This window comes from Panthera pardus, unplaced genomic scaffold (assembly GCF_024362965.1).
Source record: "Panthera pardus isolate Hobbes unplaced genomic scaffold, ASM2436296v1 HiC_scaffold_6, whole genome shotgun sequence".
Lineage (NCBI taxonomy): Eukaryota > Metazoa > Chordata > Mammalia > Carnivora > Felidae > Panthera > Panthera pardus.
In genome coordinates this window covers 112,532,295-112,548,441 of record NW_026526991.1, presented here as the reverse complement: position 1 = coordinate 112,548,441, position 16,147 = coordinate 112,532,295, and the positions used below count along the sequence as shown (strand labels likewise).

The 16,147-nt window shown below is 35.2% G+C and overlaps 1 protein-coding gene across 4 annotated transcripts in view; it reads right to left on the bottom strand.

Annotated features, from left to right (window-relative positions):
* Positions 1 to 9,526: 9,526 nt before the first annotated feature.
* ARHGAP12 (Rho GTPase activating protein 12) overlaps positions 9,527 to 16,147 on the bottom strand; it is a 120,985-nt gene continuing 114,364 nt past the window's right edge. For all 4 annotated transcript variants that reach the window (XM_053895799.1, XM_053895800.1, XM_053895797.1 and 1 more), the window contains 5 exons: positions 14,998 to 15,096; positions 13,605 to 13,682; positions 13,374 to 13,508; positions 13,045 to 13,147; positions 9,527 to 11,929 (listed from right to left, as the gene is read on the bottom strand). In XM_053895799.1, the coding sequence (XP_053751774.1) occupies positions 11,755 to 11,929; positions 13,045 to 13,147; positions 13,374 to 13,508; positions 13,605 to 13,682; positions 14,998 to 15,096 (590 nt within the window). In that variant the 3' untranslated portion in view covers positions 9,527 to 11,754. The remainder of the gene's footprint in view (positions 11,930 to 13,044; positions 13,148 to 13,373; positions 13,509 to 13,604; positions 13,683 to 14,997; positions 15,097 to 16,147) is intronic.

The window sequence follows — 16,147 nt, the reverse complement described above, 5'->3', positions numbered from 1 at the left end:
ATTTCTTAGAGACTGAGTTCCTTTTGCAATCATAGGTTTCAGTTTTGTGGGCATGTGTTTTTGGCATACTTCCATTTTCCACTTGGATGTTATTCTGCTCCTTATTTTCTTATAACTTAATACGGGATTTGGCCTTGATACTATTATTTTGCTTGTTTTTGTGTAAATTTATTTTTTAGTACTTATAATTATTGTGTAATTATTAATAATTTGTGTAAAATTAACTCAAACTTTTGAAATAGGATTCAGGAAAGCTTTGTTAACAGATTCATCCTTGTTTTTGCATTGCGTTAAAAAATATGACAGCTTGATTCCTGGGGTTTCCTGGCTCTACTTCCCTTCCCCACTTTGAACTAGACCACCTTTTTGGTCTATTGTCCCTATCCTGTTCAATTTTGATTCCACTCTCAGCAACTTTTCTTTAATGTGACTTGTGCTGAAGAAAGCTTTGCCAAGTTGGTTTTGAGAATTCCCAGAGGCTAATGTTTTAGCCCCTTAATTCTTGATGATTATATTGTGGTTCTTCTGTTCTCAGACCTAGCAGATGCTACCCTGTGTCTTCTTCCTTGTTCCTCTGAGACACCAATATCATTGCAGACCTTGGAGGTGTTGGTGCTTTAATCCCACCTACTAGTATTTGGAGGTATGAAGATACCTTGTTACCTAGTTTTAGGGTCAATGTGATTATATTGTTGTTTTAATGTATGAATTGAAAAAGAATGCTCTCACCACCACCATCTTCCCAGAGTCCTCTCCACATTTAATTTTATATGAAGTATGATGTGAATCTCTTGTGGGGCAACTACTGTTATTAAATCCATGCTTTTCCTAACACTTTCGGTGAGAATGTTCCAGTTCACATTTTATTGTTTCATGCCAGGGTGATCCATTTGTAGTTTAAAACCACACCTCTTTAAACTATGCTTCATCACAGTCTTCAACATTTCTTGTATTTGACAAGCTTTGCCTTACTTCACCTGAAAAAGCACTCAAGAATTATGTCATTCTCAACATGTTACCCAATTACGTAGCAATAAATGCTAGCTCAATCTCAGTAGACTGGCATGACCACAACACAAATAAGCAATTTGGAAGGCACACTAATAAAACTACTTGAGATTGGCCATTCTGAGTGCACCTACTCAAAACAGGTGTCAGAATTAAATATATACCAGTTATCATATTATCAACCTCAGAACTGTAAACATAAAAGCAAGGATTCCATCTGTTTGGTTTACCATTTTATCCCCAGAGGTTAACACTATGCTTAAATACCTAAAACACATTCACTGAATTTGTTGAACGAATGGACTCTTAGCAGATTGTTTATATTAACTCCCTTCACAACCATTTATTCAGTGAGAGATGTTTCAGCACTACTCTTCATTTAAAATAGCAATTGCATCTTGCCTGCTGCTGGCTTTGTAGAACCATTAATGCCAACTGAATATGCTACAGCCGTTAATGAGTGATCCAACGGGTAAGAAGGTTGTCACTGTTTTGGCAATGCTCAGGCGATCAATTTGGATAATCTAACAAGTCAGGAAACAAGGACATGATCAGAGAGGGCATTCATAAGATGTAGCCAGATGTCAGAAATGTTACATCAAATCTGGTGATCTAGTGGCACCTGGGTGGCTCAGTTGGATAAGCATCTGACTTCAGTTCAGGTCATGATCTCGCGGTTGTCCTGCATCAGGCTCTCTGCTGTCAGCACAGAGCTTGCAGCCTGCTTCAGATTCTGTGTCTCCCTCTGTCTCTACCCCTCCCCTGCTTACGCTCTCTCAAAAATAAACATGTAAAATTTAAAAAAAAATCTGGTCATCTAGCATAAGGGGTTGAATTCTGGGAATCTTATAGAACTATGTCATCCAAAGATACTGGGATTGCTCTTTATAAAAGGTTTAGTTTCCACCTTAATGCAGTTGTGTTGGCTTCCCTAGAGGCCTTTGATTTCTCTTTAAGTCTAACTCCCCTTCAGGAAACCTGGACACTGTGGACACAAGGGCCTCAATAAGTCCCCAAACAGCCTCTGTGAGTAGCCACTCACTTGATCATCTAAATAAAGCAAACAGCAACTACTGAGACAGAGAAGGGGAGGGGAGATAAAAGAGGAAAAGACACAGAAAGTAGCATTTCATGTTCCCATGTACTTCTTAATGAGAAGATAAGAAGAGAGTTTTGTGAGTTAATTTTACTAGACAGCAAAGGTTCTTCACCCTAGGTTTTGCTTAAGTCTGAACTGAAGCATTCTGTCAATGAGTTGGTTTAATTAGAAAAACAAACTATTATACTCACTAGAAATATTAAGATACTTCTTAACAGAAAGACTTACAAGGTTGAAAATACAACAGTAGCATTTTCTTCAGTCAGAGCATTATATATGTCAGCTACACATAGAAGTACCATCTCTGAAAGAATCTGGCCTGGGACCCTTAAAATAAACATTCTGATAGAGACAAAAATGAAAAATGCTAATTACCATACAGTGTATAGAACCTATGTACCATGTCACTGTCCATACTCAAGCAAGCATCTGGTGAAATCACATACAGACCTACTTAACTTTGAGACAACCAAAAATTTCCCTGTATCCATGACTACCTGTCAGCTCTCATTTAAAGAGAAATTTTATATGTCAGTTTGTCAAGATCTCCATCTCTTACAAGGTACTATTAAAAATCAGAAGTAAATACAAGGTGAAGAAACTTGGATCTCAAGGAAAAGTTCTCATTAGAACCATTTCTTTAATTATTGTTTCTAAAATAAGATTTCATTTTGATAAGTCTGGCTAGGGGGTTTATCAATTTTGTTAATTCTTTCAAAGAACCAGCTCCTAGTTTCATTGATCTTTTCTGTTTTTTTGATTTTGGTATCATTGATTTCTGCTCTAATCTTTATTATTTACCTTCTTCTACTGGTTTTGGGCTTTGCTGTTCTTTTTCCAGCTCCTTTAGGTGTAAGGTTAGATTGTATATTTGAGACATTTTTTCCTTCTTTAGGAAAGCCTATACACTTCCCTCTTATGACTGCCTTTGCTGCATCCCAAAGGTTTTAGACTGTTGTGTTTTCATTTTCATTGGCTTCCATGTACTTTTTAGTTTCCTCTTTAATTTCTTGGTTAACCCATTCATTATTTAGTAGGATATTCTTTAACCTCCAGGTATCTGTGGTCTTTCCAAATTTTTTCTTGTGGTCAATTTCATGTTTCAAAGATTGTGGCCTGAAAATATGCATGATATGATCTCAATCTTTTTGTACTTATTGAAGGCTGATTTGTGACCCAGTATGTGATCTATTCTGGAAAATGTTCCATGTGCACTCAAGAAGAGGGAAAAAAGAAAGGACCCAAATAAATACAATCATGAATGAAAGAAGAGAGCTCACAACCAACATCACAGAAATACAAACAATTATGAGAAAATATTATGAGCAATTATATGCCAACAAATTGGGCAATCTGCAAGAAGGGGACAAATTCCTATAAATATATAAACTACCAAAACTGAAACAGGAAGAAATAGAAAATTTGAACAGACCCATAACCATTGAAGAAATTGAATCACTAATCAAAAACTTCCCAACAATCAAGAGTCCAGGGCCGGATAGCTTCCCAGGGGAATTCTACCAAACATTTAAAGAAGAACACCCATTCTTTTGAAACTTTTCCAAAAATAGAAATGTAAGGAAAACTTCCAAACTCTATGAGGCCAGCATTACCTTGATGATTCTAAACCAAAGACCCTGCTATAAAAGAGAAAGACCAATTTCCTTGATGAACATGGACACAAAAATTCTCAACAAGATACTAGCAAATAGAATCCAACAATACATAGAAAGAATTATTCACCACGATCAAGTGGGATTTATTCCTGGGCTGTTGGGTGGTTCAATATTCTCAAATCAATCAATATGATATATCACATTAATAAAAGAAAGGGTAAGAACCACATGACTTCTCAGTAGATGCAGAAAAAGCATTAGACAAAATACAGCATCCTTTCTTGATAAAAACCCGCAAGGAAGTAGGGATAGAAGGAATATACCTCAACATCATAAAGGCCATATATAAAAGACCCATAGCTGATATCATCCTCAATGGGGAAAAGCTGAGAACTTTCTCTCTAAGGTCAGGAACATAACAGGAATGTCCACTCTTACTACTGTTCAACATAGTACTGGCAGTCCTAGCCTTAGCAATCAGACAAGAAAAAGAAATAAAAGGCATACAAATTGGCAAGGAAGAAGCCAAACTTTCACTCTTCGCTGACAACACAATACTCTACATGGAAAATCTGAAACACTCCACCAAAAAATTGCTAGAATTGATATATGAATTCAGCAAAGTCGCAGGATATAAAATCAATATGCAGGAATCTCTTGCATTTCTATATACCAATAATGAAGCAATATAAAGAGAAATCAAGGAACTGATCCCATTTACAACTTCACCAAGAACCTTAAGATACCTAGGAATAAACCTAATCAAAGAGATAAAAGATCTGTATGCTGAAAACTATAAGAACACTATGAAAAAAACTGAGGAAGACACAAAGAAATGGAAGAACAATCCATGCTCATGGACTGAAAAAAATATTGTTAAAAATGTCTATATTACCCAAAGCAATCTACACATTCAATGCAATCCCCATCAAAATAACACGAGCATTCTTCACAGAGCTAGAACAAACAATCCTAAAATTTGTATGCAACCAGAAAAGATCCTGAATAGCCAAAGCAATCTTGAAAAAGAAAACCAAAGTGGGAGGCATCCTAATTCCCAGACTTCAAGCTGTATTACAAAGCTTGAAGACAATATGGTATTGGCACAAAAACAGACATAGATCAATGGAACAGAATAGAGAACCCAGAAAGTGACCCACAAATATATGGCCAACTAATCTTCGACACAGCAGGAAAGAATATCCAGTGGAAAAAAGACAGCTTCTTCAGCAAATGGTGCTGGGAAAACTGGACAGCAACATGCAGAAGAATGAAACTGGACCACTTTCTTACACCATACACAAAAATAAATTCAAAATGGATAGAAAACCTAAATGTAAGACAGGAATTCAGCAAGATCCTAGAGGAGAAAACAGGCAACAACCTCTTTGACCTTGGCAGCAGCAACTGCTTACTAGGCATGTCTCTGGAGCAAGGGAAACAAAAGCAAAAATGAACTATTAGAGACTCATCAAGGTAAAAAGCTTCCCACTGCAAAGAAAACAATCAACAAAACTAAAGGGCAGCCAACAGAATGGGAGAAGATATTTGCAAATGACAGATCAGATAAAGGGTTAGTATCCAAAATCTATAAAGAATTTATCAAACTCAACACCCAAAAAATAATCCAGTGAAGAAATGGGCTGAGGACACGAATAGACAATTTTCCAAAGAAGACATCTAAATAGCTAAGAGATATATGAAAAGATGCTCAACATCACTCATCATCAGGGAAATACAAATCAAAACCACAATGAGATACCATTTCACACCCGTCAGAATGGCTAAAATTAACAACTCAGGAAACAACAGATGTTGCTGAGGATACCGAGAAGGGGGAATCCTTTCACACTGTTGGTGGGTGCAAACTGGTGCAGCCATTCTGGAAAATGGTATGGAGGGTCCTCGCAGAGTTAAAAATAGAACTGCTCTACCACCCAGAAGTTACACTACTAGGTATTTATCCAAAGAATACAAAAATGCTGGTTCGAAGGGGCAAATGCACCCCAATGTTTATAGCAGTGCCATCAATAATAGCCAAAGTAGGGTGTCTGGGTGGCTCAGTGGGTTATGCGTCTGGCTTCGGCTCAGGTCATGATCTCATGGTTTGTGAGTTCAAGCTCCACGTCAGGCTCTGTGCTGACAGCTCAGAGCCTGAAGCCTGCTTCTGACTCTGTATCTCCCTCTCTCTCTGCCCACACCCCACTCATGCTCAGTCTCTCTCAAAATAAATAAACATTAAAAAAAAAAAAATAGCCGAAGTATGGGAAGAGCCCAAATGTCCATTAATTGATGAATGGATAAAGAAGTGGTGTACGTGTATACACACACACACACACACACACACACACACACACACACACACACGGAATATTACTCTGCGATGAAAAAGAATGAAATCTTGCCATTTGCAACAACAGGGATGAATAAGAGTGTATTACGCTAAGCAAAATTAGTCAATCAGAGAAAGACATTATATGATTTCACTCATATGTGAAATTTAGGAAACAAAACAGATGAACATAGGGGAATGGAAGGGAAAATAAAATTAAAACAGAGGGAGGCAAACCGTAAGAGACCATTAAATATAGAAAACAAACAGAGGGTTGCTGGAAGGGAGGTGGGGAGAAGGATGGGCTAAATAGGTGATGGGCATTAAGGAAGGCACTTGTTGGGAAGAGCATTGGGTGTTATATGTAAGTGATGAATCACTAAATTCTGCTCCTGAAATCAATACTACACTGTATGTTAACTAGCTTGAATCTAATTTTTTTAAAAAAAGTTTTATAAATAAAGATTGCATAAAAGAATTAAAAAAGTAAGATTTCAGAAAATCTTGAAAGATTTGAAAATCTTTCAGAAAATCTTTCCCACCAAGGTGAAAAGTCCCTAAAATCTGAATGTAAGAATACTGTGACATAGCATCAGAAATGTTAATTATCTCATAGTTCCTAAATTTCCAGAGAACAATGTCAACTGAAGGTTTTCTTAAGCCACAGTTTCAAACTGATTTTCACCAAATTGCAAGCATTTTGATGGAGCTGTATTAGAAGTCTAATCACATTTACTACTCTCCCAGCCCCCTATAATGACAGCATATAATGGGACAAATATTCAAAGTTTGGCAGCCCTTGTATAAAAATGTTATCCCTTCTTGATTTTAAATTCTTCTAGTGTCATGTACTTGAGATGCGCATGAGGGAGAATTGTGAAATATAATGCTTTAGAGCATATATTTTTGAAAGAATTTTGTATTTTGTAATTGCTTATTCCTCACAACCAACCTTCTATAACAACACTGCAGAAGAACTTTCTGTAAGGATAAAAAATATTCTATACCTGCATTGTCCAATATGGTGGCCATAGACTCCACATTTCTACTGAACATTTTAAATGTGGCTACTGTGACTGAATTTCATTTTACTTAATTTTAATGAAAATTTAAGTTGCCACATGTGTGCAGTGGCTATAGTACTGGACAGCATAGTTCTAGAACTCCAGTGAAAGCAAACATCCATATTAAACAGAGATTAATGAACACAATGGCTAATCCAGAATGTCAGCAGGTAGAAATACAACCACTCAAGCCTGATTATACAACTAGAACTAGGAGAGACCAGCAGAAAGCAATGCATACCCTCTCTGCCACATCTATATTCATAATAGATGTACATAATATATAAAAGTAAAAAAATTAAAAGTTTAAAAAATTTTAAAAATGTAAATAAATAATAAGTAAATGAAGTTTCAATATGCCACATAAATAAAAACTAACTTAGCTTGAAAACAGATGGTCAGAATAGGTAGGGAAGTTACTAGTTTGTTCTTCAAATGATAGTATTTGAACATGGCAAAATACGCTTTCCTTAAAATTGATTGTGAAGTTTAAAGAGACAATAACGTAACTAATCAAGATAGGTCTTCCTTCCAGCCTTAAGCTTCTTATTTTGTGCTCCCATAAAGTAAGGCTGTGAATGTTAGGGCCCCTATTTGTTCTGTCCTGCTTTATCAATCAGTTACACTCAGTTTTACTTGAGTGTCTAAGAGTCCCATTTCTCTTGCCTAAATATAAACAATCTCTCAAAATGTCCAGGAGGAGAAAGAAGGCCTTGAATGCTATGCTGAATCTTCACTGGTCACTCCACCATGAGATAGATGAGTGTTTGATGTTCACCTCTGCAAAGGCCCTGCTGATAAGAGCTTCCACAGCATCATTTGTTGGTATGATGTCACCACAAATTTTAGCGTTGCAAGGTTCATGACATTACAACTACTAGAACTACCTGAAAGATTTATCTACCAGCATTAATAATTTAAAATTCTTTACCAAAAACTGTTTTTCTGAAAACACAGAGAGGAAGTAAAATAAAGGGGGGGGGGGGTTGATGAGAAAAAACTAAGAAATCAGACTTTTCTAAATACATTTTGTAATGGTTTGTTAAACAGTTACCTTGTTCTACAAGTGCTCTGTTTATGAGAGTACCATGAAAGTGCTTTTTTTCTTTCCTTTTTTTCCTGTGGGAGAAGGGAAGCAATGAAGGAAATGAAAGAGTTCATTTAAGTGCCATATTCACATAAGGCTAATTTGTAAAAGCTCAATCCAGCTGAATATATTTACAGCCACCACTGGCCCACAAAACTTCAGTTGAGAAGACTAATTGAGATTCTTCAGGAGAACTCCCTTGTCTTTAGTAGTTATAGAATGTCTCATTAGGCATTCTGTACCTCCCCCTTCTCTAGAATACGAAGTCTGACTCTGCTTGGCCTGGGTTTGCAGCCTGTGAATTTCCAACAGATTCTAATACACCATTATTGTAAGACTTGATTTTGTTTTGCAGCCCCCTTTGCTATTTGTTTTTTGTGTGTGTGTGGGGGGGGGGGGTTTCTGGTTTAAAACGAAAGTTGCATTTAACACAACTGTAGTAGTTATACTGAAATACTGTTTAAAAAAACAAACAAAAACAAGACTATGCCCTGCATCTAGGATTGTTACAGGCTACAGTCCCTATTAAACACCTTCTCTAGTCTTATACTACAGAGTGCTTTCTATAAAAGAGGATCATTAGAGCTGATGGCTAGAGTTCAGAGAAACTAGAAAATTCCACAAAATCTTATTTTCTACCCATTTTCAGGTCTCTATATAGATGTAATCTTTGAACACTTGACTTTTATTAGGCCACTGACAGCATGATGCCCATTTAACTATTTTTATTTTCTTCTTTACTAAAATGACATGTTGTAGACTCCTCTGTGTCTTTTAAAAGCCTAAATATGTTGGAGAAATTAGTGTCATGGGAAACTGCATGTTTACTTTAAATATTTAATTAGAGGATCTCTCCCATGAGCTAAAAAAGAATCTCTTGGCAAAATTACAGAATAACTCTTTCTCCTCTTACTGCTATCTTAACATCTAATATTACAGGCTTACAAAGAATCATGGGATAGAACTAAAATAACACAAAGGTCTCCAGATATCTGCCATTATTATTAATGAAATTTTCATTTGTATGTAAGCAATGGCACGCACACACACACACACACATTTATATACACATACATGTGCCTCAGCCCAGTTTGGCTGAATTATCCCATTGGTGCTTCTCCCATAAGAAAATATATATATATGTATTTGCAGATTTGCCTCTATCGAAGACAACATCATTTTTCCAGAGTAAAAGGTAGTTTTACTGCTGTAAAATTTAAATGAACATTTTTCTTCTAATTCATATTTGAATATACTTTTCCTTTCAATTTCCAACTACTTTTTAAAATGACATTTTGAAGGAAAAGGTCTATTAGCAAATGAAATTCCACTGACAATTTATTTCAGCCTTTAACATGTTTTCTACTAAAAATCAAGTTATCAAGACAGGAAAATATTACTGGTTTTGCTATTACAAAAAAAAGTGAGAATTTTTAATTCACAAAGGATGAAAACACATTTATCTCACTGTACATACAATATTACAATAAACGAATTAGCTGTAGACTAATAAAACATTTAAGACCCCACATACACACGTATGTACTTTGAAACAAGAAACACAGGACAATTTTAATCTTTGTTATGTCCACAGCTACCAAGAAAAAGAGCATCACTGATTTGAGTCTAACTGTTTTGCTGGCATACAATCACTATATGGGTGAGTTCTAAAGCATATTGTATTGTTCAGGACATTGTTAGGCAAATATAAACATTCTCATTTGGGGGCTTTTTCTCCCTGCCCAAAACAATCTGCTTTTCATAGCTATCAAGTAGCTTGGTTTGTTACCAATCCAACAAGATCACAACAACAAACAATATTTTTACCACAAAACTCAGGTGAGAGATTTTTAGGCAGATCATACAAAAACTATTTGTTCCCAAGGAAGGCAATCTGTAAATTACAAATGCAATTCTAAGAAAAGAGTCTCAATTACAAAAGTATCCACTTTTAAATATTGATGAAGAAATAAAAATTGGAGGGGGGGATAGTGGAGGAGGTATTGGCATGGCAGGGAGCAGAAAAGGTGTGGAAAATGAGGAAAACATATTTACCACATGAAATACTGGATTCAATTGATTTTTTAAAAATGAGGTATAAGAGTATGCCAGTAAATGCAAAAACAAGAAAAAAGTAAAACCAAAATGCACATTTCCAATGGAAAATCTCTAAACCTCTTATAGTTTTCTTTATTCAGATTAGACATTTCATATACATCAGTTAATCTAGAAAAATACATCTTAAAATATCTTTAACAGACCATGCTCTCTGTAACAAAACCTTCCAAACCCTGTTTTATTGTACAAATCAACCTACATTAGTAATGTAAAAAGAAATTCTCAAATTTAGCAATGTCATTTTCCATTTGACATCCATCTAATTTACATATGGGTTTCCACTATTCATACTGCAGTTAGAATTCTGTAATAAATTTTTTCTAATGTATTCTGTACATATTAAATTATCTAAAAGGTTCCTCTTGTAGTGCATTTGCCATTTAGCAAGTCTATTCAGTATTTTTCCAGTACCATTTGCATTACAGTGATTTGCCTGTAAATGTAATTAAAATCTAAAAGTGCACACAGTTAAGTTTCTCAAATAACAGCCTATTTCTGGAGGAAACCTAATATTCACGGAAAAGATTACCAATATCATGATTAGAAATGTCAGGTTAGGATGTACTCTGAGACTATACAACAAAATTATATACATAAGCTAAAGGACATTGTCTTTAGCTTATATTTACATCAACTAATGTCTGTTTCCACAGGGTCATACCAAGAACTTAGTATGGCACTAGACAGAATTAGGATGCTTAGCTACAAATCAGTATAGCACAGACAGCCCAAAAATACCCTGAACTGACTTATGCTAAGTTAAACTCCAGTATCACAGTGTGTTAAGTAATATTAGTGTGCTGCCCAAACAAACAACTAAGACATCCATCCAGTAAGGATGCTGTGCAACACAGTTAAAGGCAGCAAGGCTGCACAAGGGATTACATCTGGGTTATAGTGACTTGTAGTACTTAGACTACCACTGCATGCAGAAACCCTGAAAAAAAAAACAACACAGGTTTCAAAAAGGATGTACTTCATTTCGTTTAGAATGCCCAAGAGCGTCTTCAAAATAACTGATAGTGAGTACTGTTCTATCAAGTGATGAATCTAACGAATCATGAGAAGAAATTCTACATTATCCAGTTTGAAAAAAACAAAAAAACAAAAAAACAAACTTTTCTTACCAAATTATCCAGTGTATACGACTGGTTAGAATTGCAAGTTTTGATTTTTACTGAAATTCAGAGTATGAAATGCACACATTCAGGATAAAATTAATTCAAAATTACACACAGTTATATCAACTTGCAACAAAGCAGCAAATATGAGGGCCTAACACACATCTTGACTCTCCCATTCCCTTCTGATCCCTCCAAAAAGTGCAAAATCAAAGAGTAACTGCTTGGTCCAAAATTAAACACATCATATTAAGGGTTTGAAATCTGCTCGAATCCAACTTCTATTCCACAGGTTGTCTTCAGTAAGAATCAACGCCCGAAGATGGAACTTATTTCCAGAAGAATTAATTCTACGATCTGATTTTGGTAGACAGTATGAACTGCTATGTTACCAGTCTCTTTCTCTGGCTTTAACAGAGTGGGACCAAAAACAATTGCTATACTCTGATAGGTCATTCGGTTTTTTTCTCCGTTTTCTATAACTCTAAGAAGGAAAAAATAAATTGTTAAAAGAGTAAGCAGAGAGGAAAAATTCTTCAAATTGTATTATAAACAGTTTGCATTTAGAAATGAGAAATAATGGGGCGCCTGGGTGGTTCAGTCTATTGAGTGTTCAACTTCAGCTCAGGTTGTGCACAGAGCTTGCTTGCCTCTGTGTGTGTCTGTCTCTCTCTCTCTCTGCCCCTCCCCACTCGTGCTCTTGCTCTCTCAAAAACAAAAAAAAATTTTAAAAAAAGAGAAATGAGAAATAATGCTTATTCTCCTAAACTAAGCTACTTAACCAAGTAGAACTCAGTCCAAACACCATGTGAAAGTTTCTTTTGGATAAACACAGCTGAAAGGTACAACTGTATATACTCTAACAAAATTAAGACACAGATGCAAGTATGAGCTACAATTCAGGTAACAATAATTACTCCACCAGATTGATGGGGAAAAAAATTTCATTAGGGTACAGAGATTAATTTTTCATTTTACTCATTTTATGTGTGTTTTAAATCTCCTTCGTTGGGATAATTTATTTTAGTATTCTAGTATTCTATCAGAACACTTTAATCAGTTATTAAAATGGCTAAGCAGTAACTATAGTAACTACAGTATATAGTACTATAGTAACTATATAAATATAGTACTGTAATAACTATAGTAACAACTATATGTAACAACTACAGCAGTAAGCTATGATGGCTTTAAGGGTAATTTAAATTTAATATTCATCACTTAACCAATCTCATCTTCATATTAACTAACTTCAACAATTTCTGGACACTTATGTGCTAGGTATTATATAAATGCTTACATATAATATTTACTTTAAGTAAATATCTTTCATAGCAGACCATTTGCCTATGGGGTACTAGGCCCAAAGGAATGGTCTTTTTCAAGTTACAAAGATAGCAATTAGCTCAGCTGGGATCTGAACCAACGTCTCAGTGACACTGACCTGGCCTTGGGGGTACCACGCCACATCTCATAACCATGCATTTGTCTTACTTTTTTTTTTTTCTCCCTAATTACTCTTTCTTTCTTTCTTTCTCTCTTTCTCTCTCTCTCTCTCTTTTCTTTCTTTCTTTCTTTCTTTTGTGGTAAACCTCTTACCTTTTGAGATGTCTAAAAAGAATTTGCATTGTATCTTGATTTGGCTTTGGCAACTGTCTGATTAGGTCCTTAACAGCAGCGACTCGCTGTCTTGGTTCTTGTTCTGAAAAAAAGATAAAAACTGGAGATTTTGCATGAAATTGAAAACAGTGACATATTTTAGAACCTGATATTTGGTAATACACAGTGACATCTGGTGGTCACATTTAAAATTTCTGAAGTAAAACCTTTGAAAAAATTTAAAAGATCAAACAGAATGTAGTAGCTTAATCAGTACAGAGGACTTTCAACATCTAGAAAAAAAAAACTGAGTGTAATGACATACTTACTAATTGCATTAACAAAATCATTAAAATGGTTAAATGTAAAAAGAGGTTCTGGTAATTCTCGAAAAAACATTTTGAGTGCTCCAGTGATAACATGAATATCTTCCCATTTACTGTCATTCAAGTCCAACTTCTCATCTGAAAAACAGAATAGGAAATTTTTTAAACTTACTTTAAACTTATTCTAACAGTTATGAGAGTTTTTGCAGATAACAATAGGGAGTACAATCTTACCATGATTGACTGCGAATCTCAGTTTCTGGATCACAGCAAGGTTGCCACTTACTCTGTATATCCCATCAACATCCAAACCTAAAAGAAAATTACAGTATTTTTGTGTTTAAAGTAGGTGTTTGCCTCTTCTAAAGATGCTTGCATGTTTCAGAATTGTTCTTCATTAACATTAGCCTAAAATCAAATGGGCAAATGCTCTTTTCCTCTAACTGGCTTTTTATAGATGCTTGGCAGAGACAGAGGGGGTGGAAATGTTTAATAAACAGCAACAATTCTACTTTGTTTATCATGAAGCTGGTGGATCATTTCAAAAAAAAATCACCTCATCAAACTTGAAATACTAACAATTTAAGATAAACTTCTGCACCTGCGGATAGTTCAACAGGTAAAGGAAACCAGTAAAATCAGCCCATCCATTTTTTTGCACATTTTATAATGTGGATGTATATCTTAAAGCACTCTTTCAAACATGGCTGTCCTATTAAGTGCTTATAATAAACTTAATATAAACTAGCAATTAAAAAGTAAAGGTTCTATAAAAACTATTGATAATTTGACAGAGTTTAACTTATTTTATATATGGAATAGAATCATTTGAAATTCATCCCATTAAGCCTAAAAAATTCAAATGTTCATTAAATGATAAGGCTGTACACATTTAACAAAGCACACACTATCTAATGTGCCTCTTCATATAACTTCACATAAAGGCGTGTTGTCAAGAAAAATCAGAGACAAGATCTGAAACTGGCAGAAATTACAAATTATGCAAATGTTTTAACTATACAAGATGTTTTTGATGAGGTACAGATACAAGTTAATGTGATTACCATCAAGATATTATTTTATTAAAAATATATATTTGTATAATATAAATTCTAAGTATAATATTTATATAATAAAGGTATAAGTATTATAAACATGTTAACGTTAACCAAAATATAAATTGGTTTAAGTCTTATTTAACAGGAAATGACATTAAGAAGGTTGGTCTATTGAGACACTTCATAGTTGATTTAACGGTTTTAAACTGTGATCTCATTTTTATTTTAAAGAGAAAGAACACTCTCTTGATAAGTAAACACAACCTTCTACACTACCACTTCTTAATAAACTCAGTTTCATAATCACCTTCTTCATCTCAAGCAAATGCCAACTCCAAATGGCTTCAAAGAATACCATTCATTAGTCAACTAGAAGTGCAGAACATTCAACAGGTGCCTGAAAAGGTCTTAATTTAAAATAAGTATAAACACGTAAGTTTTTTGCAAACAAGATGCTTTTCTTAATATCTTACAACTGTTCTATCACTCAAAAATCATAAAAATCCTAGGGATTTTGATGGCAAAACAATGGGTTAGTATGTTTAACATAAAAAAAATCATTCTCTTACCATATGCTTCAACATGTTCAATACATAACTTCACAAATTTTGGCACTGTGCCATTTTCTCTCTGACACAGATTAGCAAGATTGGCTCCAAATACTTGATCTGAAAGAGATTTATTTTTTAAAATAAACCACCTTGCTAAAACTTAGTTTACAACATGGTGATAACCATTCACAGTGCTATCAAAGACATTTCCGTGCCAGACACCGTCAACTGTGACTTACGCCTTCTGTGATCTGCCTGCCCTTTTCCAATGCCACTTCAAACAACTCAACTGTCCTGCTTTTATTAAACTCCACAAACACCCTGACTCATTTCTACCTGAGAGCCTTTTTGTTTTCTACACCTTTTGCAGAGATCCATCCTCTCTCCCAAACGTGGCTCCTTCTTTTCACTCTCACCCTCAGCTAAAGTATCATCTACTTAGAAAAACCTTAGGAGCAGCCTAAGGCAACCCAGTTACAATCACTCTCTATTCTATTACTATGGTAAATTCTTCAGAGTAGTCAGCACTATTTGAAGTTATCTTGTCCATTTCTCATTTTTATGTAAGTTTCATGAGGGCAGGGACCTTGTAATTCTTGAACACCAGTAGGTATTCATGGCACCTAGGTGAACACTTAACACTTAGTAAATACTGAAATATTTCTTTAAGTATTAAAACAAGCATGGTGCACGGCACGGGGTGCCTGGGTGATTCAGTCGGTTCAGTGTCTGACTTTGGCTCAGGTCATGATCTCGTGGTTTGTGGGTTCGAGCCCCACATCGGGCCCTGTGCTGACAGCTCAGAGCCCGCAGCCTGCTTTGGATTCTGTGTCTCCCTTTCTCTCTGCCCCTCCCCTGCTCATGCTCTGTCTCTCTCTCTCTCTCAAAAATAAACATTAAAAAAAGAAAAAAGCACGGTTCTGACATGACACATTTGTGCTAAGTATCCAGGAAAACAAAATACTCGAAGTGCTAAACACAATCTCCTATCACCGTAAGGCAGCATAACACTATAAAGCACCAACAGTTTATATTTCTCAATGAAAAAGCCTGGTGAACAAATTAATAGCAGTCTCTTTTCATTGACTTGTCAGGCTTTTTTTAAAGTTCTAAACTCAATATACAAAATTCATATGCATCATCTCAGAGTCCCTGTTTACCGATAACT